At 54.1% G+C, this 20162-nt stretch overlaps 1 protein-coding gene across 10 annotated transcripts in view; it reads left to right on the plus strand.

Annotated features, from left to right (window-relative positions):
• LOC308181369 (tyrosine-protein phosphatase non-receptor type 11-like) overlaps positions 1–20162 on the plus strand; it is a 42392-nt gene that overhangs the window by 20428 nt on the left and 1802 nt on the right. For 6 of the 10 annotated variants that reach the window (XM_080564602.1, XM_080564604.1, XM_080564596.1 and 3 more), the window contains exons 2-15: positions 3842–3964; positions 11946–12140; positions 13572–13764; positions 13853–13972; positions 14227–14340; positions 14750–14846; positions 15391–15470; positions 16165–16320; positions 17027–17158; positions 17331–17485; positions 17804–17871; positions 18437–18588; positions 18811–18911; positions 20007–20125. In XM_080564602.1, the coding sequence (XP_080420728.1) occupies positions 3842–3964; positions 11946–12140; positions 13572–13764; positions 13853–13972; positions 14227–14340; positions 14750–14846; positions 15391–15470; positions 16165–16320; positions 17027–17158; positions 17331–17485; positions 17804–17871; positions 18437–18588; positions 18811–18911; positions 20007–20091 (1771 nt within the window). In that variant the 3' untranslated portion in view covers positions 20092–20125. The remainder of the gene's footprint in view (positions 1–3841; positions 3965–11945; positions 12141–13571; positions 13765–13852; positions 13973–14226; positions 14341–14749; positions 14847–15390; positions 15471–16164; positions 16321–17026; positions 17159–17330; positions 17486–17803; positions 17872–18436; positions 18589–18810; positions 18912–20006; positions 20126–20162) is intronic. The other 4 variants (XM_080564603.1, XM_080564605.1, XM_080564600.1 and 1 more) reach the window with 1 other exon arrangement.

Genomic DNA, 20162 nt, shown 5'->3' on the forward strand with positions numbered 1-20162 from the left:
GCAATTCTCTCGGCGTGACTCAGCTCCACAAAACGGCTCACAAGCGAACGGCTGCCGGTACCCAACTGCACGATAACGCCTGTCATTAGCTGACATTGGTATTAATAATAAACCTTTTGCTCTCCTAGGCAGCTGGGGATCTGGTTTGGATCCTCTTTGTTGGCTTTCCTTCCCAAAAATATTGCAGCTCTGCCTGTAAATACAAGTGCAAGAGGTCAGACTGAAAGCCCAGTGCTTGCTCTGTGCAGCGGGGGCTTTCGGGGGGGGGCTGTCTGCAGGTTTTGGTGCCCTCCCTCCTTGAGGGGCTTGTGGGTTGGTGCTTTCTTCTCCCCTGCTGCACTGGGACTTGGTTTTGCTTACCAACAAATGTACTTCGGTTAAAAAATAAAAATAAATCATGAAAAACAGCTGTAAAGATGCTTTGTGCTGCGAGCACAGCTTGCTCCGGGTCAGGAGTAAAAAGGAGCTGTGCTGATGAGAGCGCCTCGGGCTATCTGGTGGCACTTGTGACACCCCTCCTAGGATGAAGAGCAGAGAGCTGCTGAGCTCCTGGTGTGCAGGGAGTGCAGGACACAGCAGCCTTTGCAAGGCAAAGAGCCTCAAATCCTGTTTTAGCTGGTCTTGCTCTCGGTTTTTAATCCGCTGTTTACAGGAGCAGGGCTGACAGCTGGGAATAGGTGTGCCAGAAGATCCTGGGAGGGGGAGAGGTGGATTTAAGTCATCTGTAGCTGCAGCAGGGGCGAGGATTTGCACTGGGGCAAACCTCGTGGTTTTTGCTAATTTCCATGTAATCTGGGCAGAAAAGCCTCCAGGGAGAAAGTGATGGCTTTCAGAGCTGGGATTCCCAAGCAGAGATGACCCTGAGTTTGAAACCATCCCTTTCCCCAGGTTTTCTTTCTTCTGCAGAGCCAGGGGAGAGGTACAAACCTATGTTTACAGAGATTTTTTTTTTTTTTCCCCCAGTTTTTTGTTCCTCCTCCTTTCCGTTTTGCTTCGGGATTTGGAAGCTGCCTGTCTGCCTTCTCCTGCTTGCGAGGGCTGCGCAGATTTTCTCCCCAGCTCATTGTTTGTGCTTCTTGCGAGCTAAATAACAAGCGGCCTGTGTGTGCTTGTATGCTTTGGTTCCTGTCCAAGCAGTGGGAGTGATTAAGAGAAAAGGCGTTTAGCATTTAGGTTTCTGTTCGGTGGCACCCAGAGCACATCAAAGCCGACAGGCCCCCAAATCTGACCCCAAAGGCTCTCGTTGGGCAGTGCTGTCCTGCCCCTCGGTGTGCGCAGGGGGTCTGCGAGTCCCCTGCTATTCCCCTGCCATATTTCATTGAGAAAAAGACGCTGAACAAGTCGATTTTGTAGTTCTAGTCCGAGCTGCCGTGATGGGGAAGGAAGAAGGTTGTGGGCGACTTTTCTTCCTCCCCAAACACCCATCCTTCTGTTTGGAGAGACGGACACGAGGTCCTGGTGCCCTCGGTGGGATCCGTGAGTGATACGGGGATGGGGACGGTGCGTGTAGGTGTGCGTGGTTCCCGTGGTGGCAACCCTTGAGCGCTGAGCACCCCTCCAGCACTCTGCTGTCACACCAACGGAGATATTTTCAGCCCTAGTGCATGCTTGCGGCTGCCGGTACGTGCCTGCCAGGGCTCTCCTCCTACGGCTTTACCCAAGATGTTGTCTTGGCTTTTTCCTGCCACGCTGCGCTGTTATTTTTGCCGTTCTGCATTGCCTTTGGCAACTCCGCCGTGTCCCCGAGCTCCATTAGAGGCTCCGTTCCCGTGCCAGCAGCAGTTTTTGCAGAGCGGTTAAGTGCTGGCCCTGTGCAGGGTGGGTTTATAAAAGGGTGTCGCTGGTGATGTCGGGAACACGAGGCTCGGAAGCGCCGGGATCCCTGTTTGCCATCTGTTTGCGTGGCCCTTTCCGAACGGCGCCGCCTTCCTCCAGAACTCAAGGATCTTTAATCAAAACTGTTTGGGTTGTGGTGTGAGGGAGGAAATCCCAAACTGTGGAGGAGACCGTGACATTTCTTGACCTTTTCTCTGTGTATCTCGGAGACAAACACACTCTAATGAGTGTGCTTATGTTTGTAGATCCAGTCTTGGGGTGTATTTCCCAAGGCAGGCGCTCGGCAAGATGCTAGGCTGCGCATTTCCCTGCAGCAATCGAGATAAACTCACAAACCCGTTGTGGGGACGGTGTGTCAGCTGCTCCGAGCCCCGGGACAGCTGTATACAAGAAGCTGGCTTACTCACTATTTCCAGAGATGCTTCTCTCGAGGGCCACGTTTCGCTTTGCTTGGAAAATTCAGCGCTGCGGTTTCGAGCCGCTGGGTTGAGAGGTGGTGCCGCAGACCTGTCCGCCTGTGCAGGAACTCGTACGATCTCATCCTGTGCTCTGAAGAGAGCCGAGAGTGACTGCAGCTTATTCTCCTGCAGCTGGTGCTGCCCAGAAGGGCTCGGAAAGCTCCTCTGCCGTAGCAGCGTCAGCTGGGGCTCATCTCCTCCTCTTTGCTCAGGAGAAATATCGCAGCGGTGCCACGCAGAAACGGCTGCCGGTGCATGAGCTAAAGCGGGAGAGAGTTTCAGAGTTGAGTGGCTATCAGCCCTTGTGTGAGATTCGTGAGATTACTCAAAAGAGCCTGGCATTTAGAAAGTGGATTTTCGGTGGTTTCTGAAAAATCGAGCCACGAAGCTGGTGCCACATGGGAAATCATTAACCCGCTATGCATATTTATCACGCATTAAAGCCTTGGGGAAACACCAGTTCATGTGATTCCATCAAGAGAACTCGATCGAGGGTGATAGCATCACAAGTGAGGTCAGTAGATGGTTTGATGACACTGAAAACACAAAGATTGCATTCAAGCAGCGTGCAATATAATGAAACATCTTTTCCCTGCGGGTCAGCTGCCTCTTTCCTTTCCTAGGACATCCCATTACGTACGTACACTAATGCTTTCCAGCCCCATGCAAAAACCCTGCTTCCCTGGGCTGTGCACGGGTCCCTTGCAGAGAATTGTGCTTTTTTGGCACAGCGGCTGCACGGTTTGGGTCATTTTTTCTCTGTGCTCATGGGAAAGGTGACTGCGTCACCACAGCCTGAACTACAGATATTTAGTGGTTGAGGAGCAGCTGCTTCATCTTGAGCTGAAGAGGCAAAGCTGCCTTGGATGAGATGCTGCAACCAACTCGCTGGGTTTGCTCCAGCAATTAAAATCCCTCTTGTAGCGTCAGGACTCGTCCCTGCCTCGTGTTGCGGTCCAGAGCACGGCTTTCTGTCTTGATGGGGTCTCAGTGGAGCCCCTTTCTTCTCCCCAGCTAGGGCATCCCCTCTTTGTAAGAGGATTTTAGTGGGGACACCGAAGGGCGGAGGCTTGGGTTCTTGCTTGGGAGACTGAGAGGCTCAGCGCTCTTGATGGTGAAGCTTTTTTTTGCAGATCCTCTGCTGTAAAACACATGCAGCAGCCCTTAAAGAAATGCGAGTGCCCTCGGGGAGATGCAGGACTTTTCTTGGGGTCAGTCCATCTGCCAGCAAATTGATTCGAGCCTGGGTGGGACGCGGCCAGCTGGGATCAGATCTGGACCCAAAAAATCAAAACCATCTGGTGACTTCCTATCGCGGGGTGCTGCAGAAAGCTTGCGGGGCTCCCGCTCTGAGGAAGAGGAGGGCAGAGCAAAGAGGTCTCTCCTAGTAGATATCTGAGGTTTTCTGCACTCTGACGCATGAGTGGGGGGCAGCTGCCACTGGGCTCTGGTGGGTGGAGGGACGGTGCCAGCCCCGCGGGCAGGAGGATGGCATCTGCCCCACGGGCAGATACTCACGTATCTCATGTCACGTTGTCGCTTTGCAGGTGGTTTCATCCCAACATCAGCGGCATCGAGGCAGAGAAGCTGCTCCTGACCAGGGGCGTCCATGGCAGCTTTCTGGCTCGGCCCAGCAAGAGCAACCCCGGAGATTTCACCCTCTCCGTCAGGTAAGCAGCCGGCAGCAGATGAAGGTGGGAGGAAGGGGCTTCGGGAGCTTCCTGCATGCTCCACGAGTGTGCATACAGGGGGAGGCACAGCTTGGAGGGGGCCTCTCCACGGTGCCGGTTGTGGCATGTGCTTTTGGGGCCATCGGTGCCGGAGGAGGGAAGGTAACGTGCTGAAATTTTTGAGGAGAGCATCTTCGGTCCCAGCAGGAATGAATCATCTCGCTCCAACTTCAGGGGAGCTTCGCATAGGTGCCGTTGGGAGAGAGCTGATTTCTGTCCCCAAGGGGGCTCCCGTGCAGGCCCCCGTAAGGGAGCAGGACCGCACGGTGCGGTGTTCCCAGGGCTGTGCACGTCGCCTTGGAAGTGCTCAGATGTCCCGTGGGAGCAAGGCACTTGCCAAAGGAGAGCTGCAGCTCTGCTGGTGGCCTTTGTGCAGGCGACGAGCAGGTAGAGCTGGCGGGGGGGACTGAAGGCAAAGAGCAGCACTGACCCAGCAAGTCCCCGAGACGGGAGGAGGAGGTTGTGGCCTGAGCTCTTTCCATCCAGCTGGGGCCTCGCAGGCAAATAGCTCTGCAGAGGTTCCTCCAGGCACTCATATCTCTTTTTTTTGGTGGCTTCTGTTTAATTTAAACAACCCTCGTTTTGTTTAGCAAACTGCAGTGAGTTTATGCATCCTTCTACCACGCTGTGTGCAGAGGCTGTGCAAATGACAAAAGGGACGGAGCATTTCTTTCTTTTATTTCTTTCCCCTTCAAGTTATTTCCCCCTCTTCAAGTTTATTTCCCCCCTCGCAGTCATCTCTGGACTAGAACCTGCCCTGTCTGCTCGGTGCAGTTATTTCTTAGCTCGGTGCGAGTTTGCAGCTGCCTTATTTTTTCCATGCTGCCTTTTTTTTTTATTTTTTAAGTCAGGGGAACGCACCCAGCCACTTCTCTCCTCTCCGGCCATCGGGGTACGGAGCATCACAGCGGGAAGGACCCAGCCCAGCTATTGTGGTCTGCTGCCAGGGGTGGGATCCGACCCCGCTGGCTCGCCCCCGAGCTTGCAATCAGAGGCGGCTGAGAGCTAATGAGAGAGACAGGAAACTGCGTAATTAGTATGGGAAATAAACTCGGTCACGGAGAGCAGCCTCGAGCCAGCAGGGGCAGTGAGGGAATACGTGTGAAGCAGGGGGTTGGCTTCACGTGAGCTCTTCTCTTGTAATTTTATGAGTCAGGGTGATGCCTGGCCATACAGTGAGTCCCGACAGCGCCCGCTCAGCCGGGCGATGTGCAAGCAGACGCAGGTTTTGCCCTGTGCAGCAGTGTCGTGATGTGGCAAGATACCCAACCAGCAGCCTAATTACCCCAAATTAGCAGAGTAAATTGCTCTGCTGGGAGAGTCGTGCCCGTGCCTGCGTTACTGCGCCGGGGCCTTCTGCCGGGGAGTCACGCTACGGCTTGGCGGAGTTTCTGTCCCTGAGCTCCGTCCCGTGACTCAGGCGAAGACCACGCGCCTTGCTGCTGCTGTGGTTTGTCACCTTCCCCCTGTCCCAGCCCGCTGCCTCCCCCGGGGAGCCCCAGAGCAGTTTTATTGGTGCTTTTATCTCTTTTAACCCCTCTCTGCAGCAGGTTACTGGGGGGTGGGGGGGGGGCTGGACCACTTCCTACCACCGGGTGATCCTTGTGTTGCAGCACATATTTAATGACAGTGTCATTTTGATCGTAAAATCTGCAGAGCTAATGCCCTTCGATCGTGAATAGCACGGGGCAGAGCAGCACGGCGTGCCCTAACGCCGTGCCACCGAACCGTAGCGCCCCAACCCACTCACGCTGTACCCCGGTGGAAAGTCTGACCGATTCTCACAGTTCTCGGTAAACCAAAGCCGTGACACGTACCGTGTTTCCAGGAAGGCACGTGAAACGTGACACAAAGCTTAGAGACATCGTGAATTGAAGACGAGGAAAGAATTTATTTTCATCGACTGCTTTTACCTACGAGTAAACCCCTCCCTGGCTCGTGCCATCTCTCTGTCCTGACACTTGAGGCAAGGGTTGTCCCACAGTCCTGGTTAGGGAGAGTGATTTTGCTTATACCTCATCTGAGCAACATGCTCTTGTCTCACTGAAATTGATGGTCCCAAGACATGTGCGTAGGTGTTGCAGCTCTAATTCCTAAAAGCATCTGATAGAGTACACAGCAAGTAGGTTTGTTGAGCTCAGAAAGCTGAAGACCCCTTCCCTGCACACAGACAGATGGGACAACGTGGTGGTATTCTCACCTAGAATTGCATCTGAACACGGCTATATATATATTCTTTTCAAAAAATGAAAGGTTTACCAAGGAACAATACAAATACCTTTGAAACGGCATCCAAAATAAAGCGTTGGTGGGTGAGAGTGCTTTTAGGAGAGCAAGCAAAACCTCTTCCTCTTCTCTCGCCCTCCTTCCAGCTTCTTCAAGGGTTTCTGAGAGGCAGTGAGGGGAAAGGCAGCTTAATTAGAGAGGACGTGGGCTGCAAAGAAAGCAGGCGCTGGAGTGTTGGCTGACCAGACCACCCACCAGCTGACCCGCGTGCTGGTGCGTATCCAGATACACGTCCCCGAAGAGGAGCTAGGGAATAACATTGCAGAAGTTGCGAGGAGGTTTCCGTGAAGTTCTGTGTCTCATTCTCCTTCCTTTCTTTACCCCTTTGTACCCTTTCAGCCTTTTCCATTACAGCAGCTGGTGCTCCCAAGGCTTTGTTTTTTTTTTTTTTTCCTTGCAAACATGTGGAGCACATCAATAGGGAGGGAAGTGCTCTGGCAGCTTGGGCTGGAGGTGGAGATGATGGAGAAGTCATTCTGAGTACGGCAGCAGTAATAAGCACTGTGCCTACATGCAAGCTGTCTCGTTTTGTTCCGTGCAGCCACTGCAGCACTGCTCTCTGGAGGTATTTTGATGCTGCCTCAGCCCAGAAAATCAGACAGCTCTGTATCACTGCGTCGCTGGCTGGGGGGGATGCTCCTCACGGCAGGGGTTGGCTCCTGCAGAGGTTGCCAGCACCCCAACGCTTCGTGCTTTCCCTTCGTGGCTCACAAAACCTGTGCTGAGTGAGGATGTGGGCAGCAATGCCAGGAAAGCCTGAGATCCTGAGCCTGCACTGGAGCTGGGCCTCTGAATTTGTATCCTGATTTTTGTGATTTTTTTCCTGATTTTGAAAGTGGGGTCCATTGGAGGAGAAATGGGGGAGGCCACACAGGGAATGCCCCATGTCTCCAGCACTGCAGCACATGCCTGGATCTGCCAGGGCATGTTTGCAGAAGCCCAAATATTTAAACTGCTCCTGCAGAAAGTGAGCAGCTTCTTACAGACCTGGCCAGGGCTGGGTAAGGAACTCGAACAAAAGGAAAAGGCGTCCTGAAATTTTGCCTGAGTGGTGCTTGGCCCGTGGCCACGCCAGTGATGAGGATGCCAGGACATTTAGGAACCGTCTAGAGGAGACACTGCTCACTTGGTCACTGGGTTGTGTTTTATGGGAACAGTTCTCATCCTTGCTCATGGGATGCAGTGCAAAGTGCTTCTGGTAACAAAATCTTGTTAGAGCTGTGCTCTCCCAGAGCAGCTTCCCTATTAACACTTCCATTGAGCATTCTGACATTTAAATTGACTGGGTTTTGTTCTTTTTTTTTTCTTTTCTTTTTTCTTTCTTTTTTTTTTTCTCAAAGGCATGTACAAACGCACTGTGGGTACAGGTTAAGACATGCAATCAAGGAAGATTTTTTGTCCTATTGAATATGTACTCCACAAAAAGGACTAAATCAATACCACAGGTGCGTTGCTTGGTTGAGTCGCTGCCTGCAGACAATCCAGATGCAGCACAGGAAGAAGGCTGGGTCTGGAGAAAAATGGAAGGAGGCTTGCAAGAGGCTCTCTTCTAAAACACTTGTCCTTATGTCTCATCCTAACAGCACCGACCAACCCAATTAAGGCCCTGTAAGGCTGTACAAATATTTAGTGAGCGATAGGACCGATTCTGCTTTTTCCAGGCTAGGCCAGCCAGTGAAAGGAAGCGCTGGTCTTTGTGTTACAGCTGGGAAAGAGGTGATGGATCCTGACTCGCTTTGAAAGTCCTTGCTCAGGAGGTACTCGACAGCACCAGATCATTGCGTCTTAGCTGAGTGCTTTCATCACAAGGCCTCTCTTGTCTTAAGAAAGCATCTTCTCCTCTGACAGCTACACTGAGACTTTGTCTTGGAGTGGCTTGAATTTACCTGGAAGCAGATAGTTCAGTCTGGGCTTTTTTTGGGTTGCTTTTTGCATCTTGTCAGAGGGGTCATACCTGTGTGCTGTGAAGCTCTAGGTTTTCTCTGTCTGACGCAGGCAGGAAAAGCACATGACTGAAAAAGACTCTTTGGGATGCAGAGAAATGTATTTCTGACGTTTGAGGTGGTTCTGCCTCCAGTGACAAAAAGGGTCTGTTTGGTAGGGTTGGTTTGTTTTTGTTTTTGCAAGTCCTTTTTTTTTTATTGACTGTACTTTATTGTAAAGAAGAGCAGAGTGCATCTGCGCTGGTGGTCAGTGCAGTGTGGGCTGAAAACGTTAGACTCAGATTCACAAGTTGGAATATTTTGGATCAGGAAACTCCTGCATATCTAGGGAGGAGTTGTGCTGTTTGTGAAAAACTGGTCTTATTTGCACTGTGACAGGAATAACCACTCCACTGCTTATTGTAAACTAAAGGCAGCAATTCAACAAATGTTCTCATTTTGTATTTAAATTGCACATTGGATGGGTTTGGGAAACAGTTTTCATTTTAGAGCTCATAGCGTTGAGTGGCAGTGAATTATTTTTTCCAAATTATCCCGCATGTGGTGCCAACTCGCTCCTGAATACTAACAGACACTTGAGTTCCCGCATTGAAGATGGCATAGAGTAGAGCTGGGGTGGAGGTGGCACACATTTCTTGTGCTGAGGGCCTGCCAGAGGGGTGAAGCAAGGCTGCAGGAAGATGCTGAAGCAAGGATGATCATCTTGTGGGCTGTGTGGGACTGGCAGGGGAATCTCAGCTTCTAGTTTTTCTATAACTTGCTGGGAGATTATGCACGAGCTCCTCTCTGGGTCACAGATTGCCTTTTGCATAGCAAAGGTGAAGATGCAACTGCTCAATTCCCTGCTCCTCTAGCACTAACACGGCTCTCTGCTGAAAGCCTGGAGAGGATGGCAATCCACTCTGATAGCATACAGAAGCTTCGCTGAGGACAGAGGCAGCTCTTGCTTGCCTCTGAAGCTGCCCAAGACGCTGGTGGCTGTGACCAAACAGCGCTGCATCCTTGTACAAAGCTGTTTGGAGCAGCCGAGCCCTCCAGCACAAGGCAGCCGGGTGCTCGGGTGTCTTTTTGTGCTTGCTTTCACCAGCCAGCACACTGAGGGCACAGCATCGTGGATGCTGCTGGTGTGGAGCTCAGTGCTGCCCCGTTTGGCGCTGCAGAGGTGACGTGAGGTCTACGAGAAGAAAAGGGGGGAGAGGGGAGTCGATGAATGCCCTTTGTGCTTAGCCTGACCTTGGGGGCTCATGGGATGAATGACCCTGATTATTTCCCTGCTTTTCATCCCCCAAATGCTCGAAGGCCGTGGGGGTGGCTCTGTGAACCGAGCCTTTGTAGGTCTGCGATGGGGCTGGGACACGGGGAACTGTGGAGCCTCAGGCCAAGAGGCACAAGCACAGCTTCGTCCAGGCCCCGCTGCTGACCGAAGCCGTGTGCCAGCTCCTCCTGCGGCCTCTGAATTTCACTGCCAGTTCTCGTTTCCATCTGGTAAGCTCTGCTTGTGCCCTAGATGCAAACGCTGCCAAGCTTTGGAGCCTACGACGGTGCAGCAGCTGGAAGCGAGGTAGTAGGCCGAGCTCGGGGCCGAGCTCAGCAGATGGGCCAGGACGAGATAACCATGTCTCACACGGCGCTTCCTGTCCTGCACGTGGCTTGGGCCTGTCTCCAAAGCTTTGCCACCAGGGGTGGAGTGCCTTTTTGAGACCCAGATGCCGATTTTTCACAGCTCAGGCCCCGTTCGTCAGCCCCTTGCTGGGTTTGCCCCGCGGCTGCTACGGGGTGATGGTAGCGCTGTGGAGGCGGTCTGTGCTCACGCTCGGCTGGTCATTTCCCCTGGGTTGGTGCTAATTGGAAATCACCTCGATGCCCAACCCGAGCCAAACGAAGCATCCAAGAAGAGCTGTGTGAGCACAAAGTGCAATTAGGGGGTTGCATGCTGACGAGGTCCTCTCTAGCAGCTGGGGCGGAGCACATGGGGTTGGGGCCATCTGTCAGGGCGGCGTTTCGGGAGGGACCTTGTGACACTGTGCCTCGAACGTGGCTGGAGTGCTGCTGGCCTGAGGCCATGTCTCTGCAAAAGGCAGGCCCGGAAGATGGCACAAGGGGCTGCCAGCGCTTCTGTGGGCTCTGGGAGGCTCTGCATGCAGAGACCCCATTGCCGAGCTCCACCTTGGCCTCTTCTTGTCTCGTCTGCTGCAGACTGGTAAGTTTGCTCTAAGACATCTCAGTGGACAGTCAGAGTTTAATCTGCTTGGCCCCACAACAAATAAGCCCCTCAAAAGGCGAAAGTGGTGGCTATTAAAATCCTCAAGGCAGGTGGAAGTTGCAGAATCCCTGGCAGGAGGTACCTAAAGGCAGCCGCAGCTCTGGGTGACATGAGTACATCCCAGGGATGCGCTGACCTTCTCGTCACTGTCAGGGCTGCTGTACCTTCACAAGTGTGCCCTTCACCAGCCGTCCCACCATCCTGCAGACCCATGCCTCGCTGAGCCTGTTGTCCTCTGCTGCCTGGCCTTTTGGGAGAGGGAGCTAATTGCAAAGCCCTCTCAGCGTGGGCTCTCGCTTTGCAGGGATCAAGGTGGTATTCAAGAGGAGGTATCGAGGGGAAGGTCGTTCCTCACCTTACCTGAGGACCAAACCTCCCTCTGAAACCAAGTGGTCCGGGCTCCGAGCTGGATGGTGCCTGCAGACCGAGGAAACGGAGCAGGAGGTGGTTTTGTGGAGCTGGGGCTAGCGTCCAGAAACCTGGGCTGCTGCTGCGCTGCCTGTCCTGCGTGGGGCTGTACCCTGCTGCAAAAACGGGGAGCGGTACCACAACTGGGAGCTCGTTCTTCGATTTAACCTTGTGCACAGACCACCGTAGCATTTCTAATTTCACACTTCATGAAATGGCTTTTCTGGCCGACCTAATAGGCTGCTCACACCACCTCGGGTCTCCTGCATCTCGCCGTCGTGGTTGCTTTGGCAACAAATTGAGAGAGGCTGGGAGCAGCTCGGCACAGTAAAGAAAATGAGAAATTTGCCCAGATTTGCAAATCTCCCTGACTTGCCTCGTCCATCAAGCCACGGGCTTCCAGCTCTGGCTGCTGGGCTGGGGGGGGCTGCTGCTGATTGCATTTAAAATGCAATTGCCCTGCTTCTCGGGAAGGTTGGGGTGGCCTTCTGAGGGGGGGAGGCTGGGCTTCGCTGGGGGAGGCTGATAAAGGCACCCCCCAGACCTCCCCATATTCCCTGAGGGGCATCACTGGAGAGAGGAAACATTAACCCTTTCTGTAGCTTGTAGGGTTTGTGAATACCAGGCCAAGCATGGGTGATTTTTTTTTCTGCCTTTTATTTTCTTTAGAGCTAATTAGATGACAGCAAGTGCTCCCTTATGTGGAATATGGTTTGTCGTAATCAGAGCGAGGTGGCAGCCTCATCTGGCCAAGAGAATAAGTGGTGCAGGAAGCGGAGGGGAAGGCAGAGAATGAATTTTTCACCTCTTCTCTACAGGCTGGCTGGGAAGCAGATCAGGCTGGGAGTTTTGGAGGTGCTGAGTCCATCCTTGATTGAAAACCTTGGCTGAATATGAGGCCAAGGTGCTCCCGTACCTGTAGCAGCCGTGAGCAGGGAGCGCGTGGTGCAGCTGGAAGCCAGGCATTTCTCCTGGTTTCCATTCTGCCCCCCTTACAGACTTGTTTGCCTCCCTTCCTCAGGAGGAACGACGAGGTGACGCACATTAAGATCCAGAACACGGGGGATTACTATGACCTGTACGGAGGGGAGAAGTTTGCCACCCTTGCGGAGCTGGTGCAGTACTACACCGAGCAGCAGGGGCTGCTGCGGGAGAAGAACAGCAACGTCATCGAGCTGAAATACCCCCTGAACTGCCAGGACCCCACCTCGGAGAGGTAAGCTATGCTCTCTGACGAGAGCTGGGTCACTGGGAATCCCCTCCAGCTCATGGGGTTTTGCCACTAGTCCCAAATCCCGGTGGGCAGCGGCCGGGCAGCCGCTCGCATTAGCAGAAGCTGCGGAGAAGTGGAAAGCCCCTTCGGCTGGGTTTCCCCCTGCTCTGCCGCCAAGAAGAGGCTGGCTTGGCAAAGGAGCTCCAGAAAGGTCTGTGCTCCAGACCACACATCCAGCAGCACCGGGGAGAGGAGAGGGAAAAGGCTCCAAGCCCTATAAATATAAGAAATGACGGTGGTGTCAGAATATAGCGGGATGCGTCAGGATCGTAGCATTTCCGAGACGTGGCCCTGAACAGCAGCAGTGCCATAAGCGGTACTGAGCTACCTCAGCGCTGCTCCGTCCTGCCCTCGTGCAGACCTCAAGCCTGCAGGAAGGGATTTTGCTCTTTAAAGGTCTTCCCAGCCAGGCTTGGCATGGCTGGGAGGGGGATTTGAAAGGCTCAGCATCGCTGACTGCCGTTCTGTAAACTTCATCCTGCGGGACAAAGTGGCCGAGACATCGCCTGATGCTATTGCATCCCTTGGAAGAGTTTTTGGAGCCTCTCTGAGTTCCTGGCAGCTTGGCTGGCAGGCCGGCAGCCAGCATCTTCAAAGGTAGCCTACGTGTCACTTTGGCTGTGGTGTAAGTGTGTCAGCAGAGCAAGAGAGAGGATTAGGAGCGCTCAGAAGGAGGCCAGGGGCACGTGCACGCAAGATGTGCGCAACCAGGAGGGTGAAGCAGCTCACTCCTGCTCACAGCAAGGTTCAGAGGAGCTGAGCACAGCCCCCTGCTCCCTCCTGGTGAGCTGGGAGGCAATGGCACTGACTGCAGCAAGGAAAACCCATGCAAAAATTGTTCCCAAACTGCATCAAAGTCTCTTGCTCCTGGTCAGCATTGGCTGTGCTGTCTGATACTGTTTGGTGTGGCCTATTGGCTCCAAGAATTCTGTTTTTATTCAATATTTAAAAAAAAAAATAAAGGAAAATTTAGCCACCTTCCAGTAAGAACTGCCAGAATCGCATTTCTTACTGCTCCGCTGCAAATCCTTACGTGACCTAGGTGAGGATGGATCCCTAGATCCCCAGTGCTCACTGTACATCATGCGGTGGTTCAACCCGCTGATGCCATTTCACGTTTGGCTGGAGGGCTGAGCAAAGTCCTGCCTCTTCCAGCCTCAGGCCAAGGTACTGATGTGACATTGCAAAATGTCAGAGGGACGTCACTTCTAAAATCGCTCCATCTGGTGTCATGCCAGGGGGGAGAGCGGTCGGACCAGGAGCACAGAGGTGGTGTCCCACGAGCATCTTCCCAAGCAGCTGGTGCAGTTCGTGCCTAGAGGCGAGGTTCTGCACCTTCCCAGGCTGACCTTCCTCCCCACCGCTGCTCTCCAGGTGGTACCACGGGCACCTCACCGGCAAGGAGGCAGAGAAACTTCTGACGGAGAAAGGGAAGCCAGGCAGCTTTCTGGTGCGGGAGAGCCAGAGCAAACCGGGAGACTTTGTGCTGTCGGTGCTGACAAACGAGGATAAGATGGAGACGGGGGACAGGAAACCCCACGTCACCCACGTGATGATCCACTACCAGGTGGGTGATGTGCTGTCCTCCCCGGGTGGGTGACCCAGCTGGGGGCTGCACCTTCAAGTCTCACCGCGCTTCTGTCGCCCTCCTGCAGCCAGATGGGAAGTACGACGTGGGAGGAGGAGAGAGGTTTGACACGCTCACAGACCTGGTGGAGCACTATAAGAAGAACCCCATGGTGGAGAAATCTGGAGCTGTGGTTCATCTGAAGCAGGTAACAGCTGCTGTAGCACGTAGCTGTTGGTTTGGAGCTTGTGCAAGCTCCTGGGTGAGTGCATGTGTCTGCCCCAGCACCTTCTGCTGGCCACTTGTCCCTCTTGTCCAGGCTCACCACTGCCACAAAGGCCTTGGGGATGGACCCATCTCCTGCCTGAATCCTCTGGGATTCAGGAACTGATTTTTCAAGGGACAAGATCTGTCCTTCTGTTCTTGAAAGTGATTTCTCTTCTGTCTCCATCTGTCTTTCAGCCATTCAATGCCACACGCATCAATGCGGCCAACATTGAAAACAGAGTGAAGGAGCTGAACAAAATGGCAGATCACAGCGAGAAGGCCAAGCAGGGGTTCTGGGAAGAGTTTGAGGTATGGGATGCTGCTGTGCTCTGTCCCACTTGTGCCTGCGAGTGAAGAATATCATCCCTGCATGGCAGTGCTGTGGTTCCCCAGCACTGAAGACCTCTTTGTGGTGCTGTTGCTCCTTTCCCTGTTTTCTGTGCTTAACTGAGTTGCTTCTTGGTCCTTTTTTTCCTTGCCTTTTCGATGTCTGAGGCAGTTTCTCCTTCCTCATCCTCCAGCTGTGTGCCTTTTGTTCCCTGCAGAGGTCTGTGCCTTCTCCCCCCCGTTAGCTCCCCCAGCAGGCTGCATCCTGGCTCCCTGCCCTCTCCTGCCAGCACTCTGCTCTTTGTAGCATTGGGAAGCCAAGCAGTTAGCTGAGATCCTCCGAGCCCCTTTTCTACCCAGAACAGTTTGTTCTGTGTGCTTTGCCCCACAGATGCTGCAGCAACAGGAGTGCAAGCTCCTCTACCCCAGGAAGGAGGGACAGCGACCCGAGAACAAGGCGAAGAATCGCTACAAGAACATCCTTCCCTGTAAGGAGACGCTGAATATTGGTTTCGTTTTTTCTCACTGCAGCCTTCTCTGGGGCTAGTTAACCCTGCAGAGCTTTCTGATCGTGGCTGAGCTGGAAAGAGGTGGGCTCTGTCCCGTGGGAGTGATCTGGGTAGCTCGTGGCCTTCTCCATCCCCTCTGTTACCTGGTCCTCCCCTTTTGCTTGGGAAATCGGTGCATCTCTATCCAATTTGTGCTGTGAGTCTAAGCTTGCTTCAGAGCTCAAGTGTAGCTCAAAAGTCACACGGAGCCAGACCCAGAGCCTCCAAAGTCGATGCTGGGGAACTTGAGCTCAGGTCAGCCAGCAGCACCGCCTGCCGCTAACACCCACCCAAATCACGGGACTGGCACCGTAGCTGTGAACCAGGCAGTGTGGGCTGATGCCGAGCGTCGTTAGGAGAGCATCGTGCGCCCTCTTTTGCAGTAGCTCCCACGTTACTTCATGGCAAGAGCCTGGTGGGAGCCACCCCGGGTGCCCTGGGAGGCTGCTGCGCTCCCTGCTCACTCTGGGCTCTTCTCCTTCAGTCGACACCACGCGGGTGGCGCTCCGAGACGTGGACGAGAGCGTGCCTGGGTCAGACTACATCAATGCCAACTACATCAAGGTACCCGGGGAGGGGAGGGCAGCACGGGCGGGCTTTCTGCAACCCACCGCTGGGTTGCTGGTGGGGGGATGCAGTAATGGTGTAAAGCTGGAGGGAACAGCTTGTCAGGAGCCATCTGCATCCCCAGGGTCGGGGTTTTTCTGCCACGTCCCCAAGGGATCTCACCGTTCTACCATGTCTTACTTGCCCTGATCTAAGAGTTGATCTCGATCCCCTCCTTTCCTTACCTGCTCAGGAGGTCCTAGGGGACTGACCCAGACTCTGTCGCTGGCCATTATCTCTGAGGTCAAATTATAATTGTCAGCTGGAAGCTAAGAGCTGCCCAGAGGTGTATTTCCAGCAGCGCTGCTCTGGCATTTTAACACCAGCTTTAGGGAAACCTTTGTGGTCGCTTCATCCCAGCCAGCTTTTGCAGCTGCCAGGTGGTTTGAGTCCGTGCTCAGAAGCGTGTGTTACAGCTCAGTACCAGGCCCTGGTGGTGAGCTGACCGCTTTGTTGGTGACATCAGCTTCTGTCAAAGCTGGCGATGGGAGCGGTTCCTGTCCACGAGGGCAGTGAGTGGAGGAGAATCATCTAGCTCAGAAATCCTGCCCAGCAAGGTGTGCTGACTTTGCCGCTAAACAATTCTCAATCCCTCACTCCGGTTTCGTTGGCTTTCCCTCCCCCCCCTCCCCCCGCCCCCTTTGCTCCTCAGAGCATCCCTGAGGACGGAAGGAACTCGGAGCACTGCAAGATCTACATAGCCACCCAGGGCTGCCTGCAGACAACCGTGAACGACTTCTGGACCATGGTGTACCAAGAGAACAGCCACGTCATCGTGATGACAACGAAGGAAGTGGAGCGGGGCAGGGTGAGCACGGTCACCAAGCCTGAATGTCACCTACATTGCGTGCCAGCCTGTGAGGTTGAATGCAGGGAGTAGTCCCAAAGGCAGGCCTTCAGAGCCGAAAGGGTGGTGCAGAGCCAGGCTGGGTGGTTAGCAGGGGCTTGTGTTAACACGTGAAGTGGAATCGGTAACAAAATAATCCGGGGCGGTCAACCTGACTGTGTTATCCTGCCTGGACAGCTGCAGGTCCCTGCCTGTAATGATGGGGACCTCTTGCAGGGGAGGGTGTCACAGGCTGTGTGAGGGAGGAAAGTAGTTGTAGGACTGATTTGGGCGGCCCCTGTGCATTCTTCGAGGCGAGTGGGTTGGTAGGGGCCCTTCCCTGGTGAAGAGCAGGGCTAACTGTGAGCAGGACCAGCAGTTTGGCTCAGAAACGAGGGCAGGCTGTGCTCTCAGCCGCCTAGTCCAGAAGTGAGCTCAAGACGTTGCCTCTCAAGCCCCGCTGGGATAGCTCCTCTCTTGCAAGCAGGGGAGAGGAATTCCATGAAGCACCACTTCTAGGACTGGCTCTTCCCAGCTCAGCTTGAGGAAATGCTCGGCGTGCGTGGTTCTCCTTAAAACCTTCACCCCGGGGCTGCTCGCCCTTGGAGCACAGCAGCATCCCCGGCGAGGCGTTCAGGGGTCCATCCCCAGCTCCCCACTAACGAACATCTCTCCCGTGTTGCTGCAGAACAAATGTTTCCGCTACTGGCCAGATAAGGGCTGCGCCAAGGAGTACGGGTGCATCTGCGTGCGCAACGTGAGCGAGCGCGAGGCCCAGGGCTACTACCTGCGGGAGCTGGAGATCGTGCGCACGGACAGGGTGAGTCCGCTGCTGCTGCCTGCACGCTGTGGGAAAGGGCTGGAGCTGAGACCCTGGGGATTTTTATCCAGTGGTCCCACTGCTGAAGTTCTGGGCCGTTTTGCCCCGGTTTCGTTAACCAGAAAGGAAGGAGGGGTGTCCTGACCAGGCGGTGGGTCTCTGCTCCCCGCAGGATGAGCGTCCCCGGGTGGTGAAGCACTATCAGTATTTCAGCTGGCCAGACCACGGGGTGCCCAACGAGCCGGGAGGGGTTCTCAGCTTTCTGGACCAAGTGAACCGGGCACAGCGAAGCATTCCTGACACGGGGCCGATCATAGTGCACTGCAGGTACGAGCCAGCGGGGCAGCGCCGTGGGGATGGGGAACAGCAATGTGTCTCTTCCTTTTGTTACCTGCAGCTGAGTTATCACACAAACTTGTGGTGGGTTCATGTGGGGAACAGCAGCCCTGATCTGGAATTGCTAGTTCCGATGCAGCCTGCTAGACCCTTGTTTCCTGAAAAGCTCAGCTTTTGCCCAGGCTTGTTTTCTAGCAGCTATTCCAAATCCATCCGGGATGGACCAGGCATGCAGCTGAGTGTGGGAGCCGGGCTGATCAACAGGGCAAAGACTCCTCCTGCAGTGATTTTTTCCTTTTCTCTCTCCAGTGCTGGAATAGGACGCACAGGCACCATCATCGTGATAGACATTCTGGTGGATATTATCCACAGGCAAGGTACGGCCCCGTGCACACCTCGTGGCTTTCACTGTTTGCCTGACCCTGCCCGCTTATGGGATAACCCTGCTCTTGTGCAAGCAGTGGGTCCATGATCTCCCAGCAGTGGGTTTGACTTGTTTAGGACACAGGCTTGGTCTGCATGTGGGATGAGAGAGGCTTTTGTAGCCTGTCCAGTCCCTCGCTTCTGTGCTTGCCAACAAATGTTGCTCCATCCCTGCAGTGATGAGCTGTGCCCCAGCCCCCAGTGGGTGCGCACATGGGCCATTCTTTTGGGAGAGTTTTCTTTTTGACATCAATGGGGCCAGCATTTCAAGGTTTCCTGGACAGCCCTCTCTTATTGGTGTGTAACTCCAGAAACCCTTTTGGAAAGGAGTCCCCTAAACCCTTCTGGGGGGAGGGCTGCCACCCTTACCTGAAGCTCCAGAGCTATTGCAGCACTCTGTGGTCAGCTCTGGGTCTGCTCCAGGGGCCATTAGGAGCCTATTTCTTAAACCACACAAGCATGAATAATTTTTCAACCCCATTGCCACTCCATCAAATCTCCCCCTCTCACCTCGAGCAGGCTTGGACTGCGATATCGACATCCCCAAAACTATCCAGATGGTACGCAGGCAGCGCTCGGGCATGGTGCAGACGGAGGCACAGTACAAGTTTGTTTACATGGCTGTCCAGCAGTTCATTGAGGCTGAGCAGAAGCGGTTGGAAGAAGAACAGGTGAGTCCTGTTCAGCTTGGTTGGAAATCCAGGGGCAGACCGTGGTGCGCACCAGGCACCGCGACCACTTCCCCTGCCACCTTCGGACTGGGACAAAAATACTGCTCTGAGCACGTGGAAATAAACCCACGCCCACTGCTCCCTGCTGGCTTTGGGCTGCTGCAGGGCTTTCTTCTGCGTCAGCTCTGACTGGGATTTTAATGTCTCTGCTTTCTCTTACAGAGGAATAAAAGGAAAGAGCGAGACTACTTGAATATCGGATACTCTCCTATGGAAAAAGGCCGAGCCAAAGGGCAGCCTCCTTCGCCACGGGCCCAGTCTGTGTAAGCTGGATGTCTGTGCCGGGACTAAAAATTCCTGTAGCAGCAGGAGAATAGCTGCAGCGTAGTCCCCAGTATCCACCCCTTGCCAGCCTGTTCCTGGCTGGCAGATGGCAATGCCTCAAAATAAGCAGGTGATCCCACCGCGCTGTCAGCATGCTGATAGCAGCCCACCCGCCTCATGTGTTGGAGTTTTGCAGAGGCTTTGGAAAGGAAAGGGGGAAATAAACCCCAGCCTTCGATGCCTGGAGCCCCACAGCCTTGGCTCTGGGCTGCCAGGGAGTGGAATAGCATCGCAGCCACAGGGGGAGTTTTACAGCAAAACCCGAAGGAAGAATAGAGGAGTCCTCTGTGTCCGGCTTCAAGTGTTTGGCTTTGAAACTGGAGCTCTGCATAAATGATGGCAGGGAGGAGTGTGAGGGATGGAGTTAACAAGCTCCAAACGGCCGGTCCTGCCAGCTCCAGACATCCCCTGAGTTGGGTGCTGGGTGTCAGATCAGCTCTAGAGGTGCTCAGATCTGCCCTTTGTAGTGTACCTTTCAGAGGATAACGGAATATCCTGAGCTGGAAGAGAGCCACAAGGATCATCAGATCCACCTCCTGGCTCCACGCAGGACCACGCAAAAATCAGACCGTGTGTCTGAGAGCATTGCCCAAACGCTTCTCAAACTCTGAAGGGCTCGGGGCCGTGACCACGTCCCTGTGCCAGTGCTCTCGGTGAAGAACCTTTTCCTAACATCTGGCCTGACACTTCCCTTCCGTTAGATTTCGGAAAATCTAAAGAAACGGGGTATGTAGAAAAAAAAAAGAATAGGGAAAAAACAGGAACTGTATGCACTGATCCTGCAGGAAGGTTGCATCCCTGAAAGGCTGGCACGCAGGGGAAGGCTCAAGGCTCTGTTCCCCAGATGGATTCACACCCCGGAGGGACAGCTCAGCTGGAGGGCGAGAGAACAGGGCCTGAGACCAGTGTCAGGGCCAGGGAGGGAGAAAGGGAGCTTGGCTGGGCCATTCCCCGCTTCCGACCGACCGGCTGCTTGCCCCTGGGCAAAGATCCAGAGCCCAGGCCGTGCATAACAAGGCTTTGTGTCCTGACAGGGTGGATGATGAGTCAGCTTCCGTCTACGAGAACCTCAACATCAAAAGCCCAAAGGTTTCAGGGATGAGTAACACGGGGCGATAAAGAGTCGGAGGTGAGCTGTATGGAGGCTGTACAGGTAGGAATGCTTCCCTTGATTAACCGAGTGTCACCGC

This window comes from Anser brachyrhynchus, assembly GCF_964034855.1.
Source record: "Anser brachyrhynchus genome assembly, chromosome: 21".
In the NCBI taxonomy this organism is placed as follows: Eukaryota; Metazoa; Chordata; class Aves; order Anseriformes; family Anatidae; genus Anser; species Anser brachyrhynchus.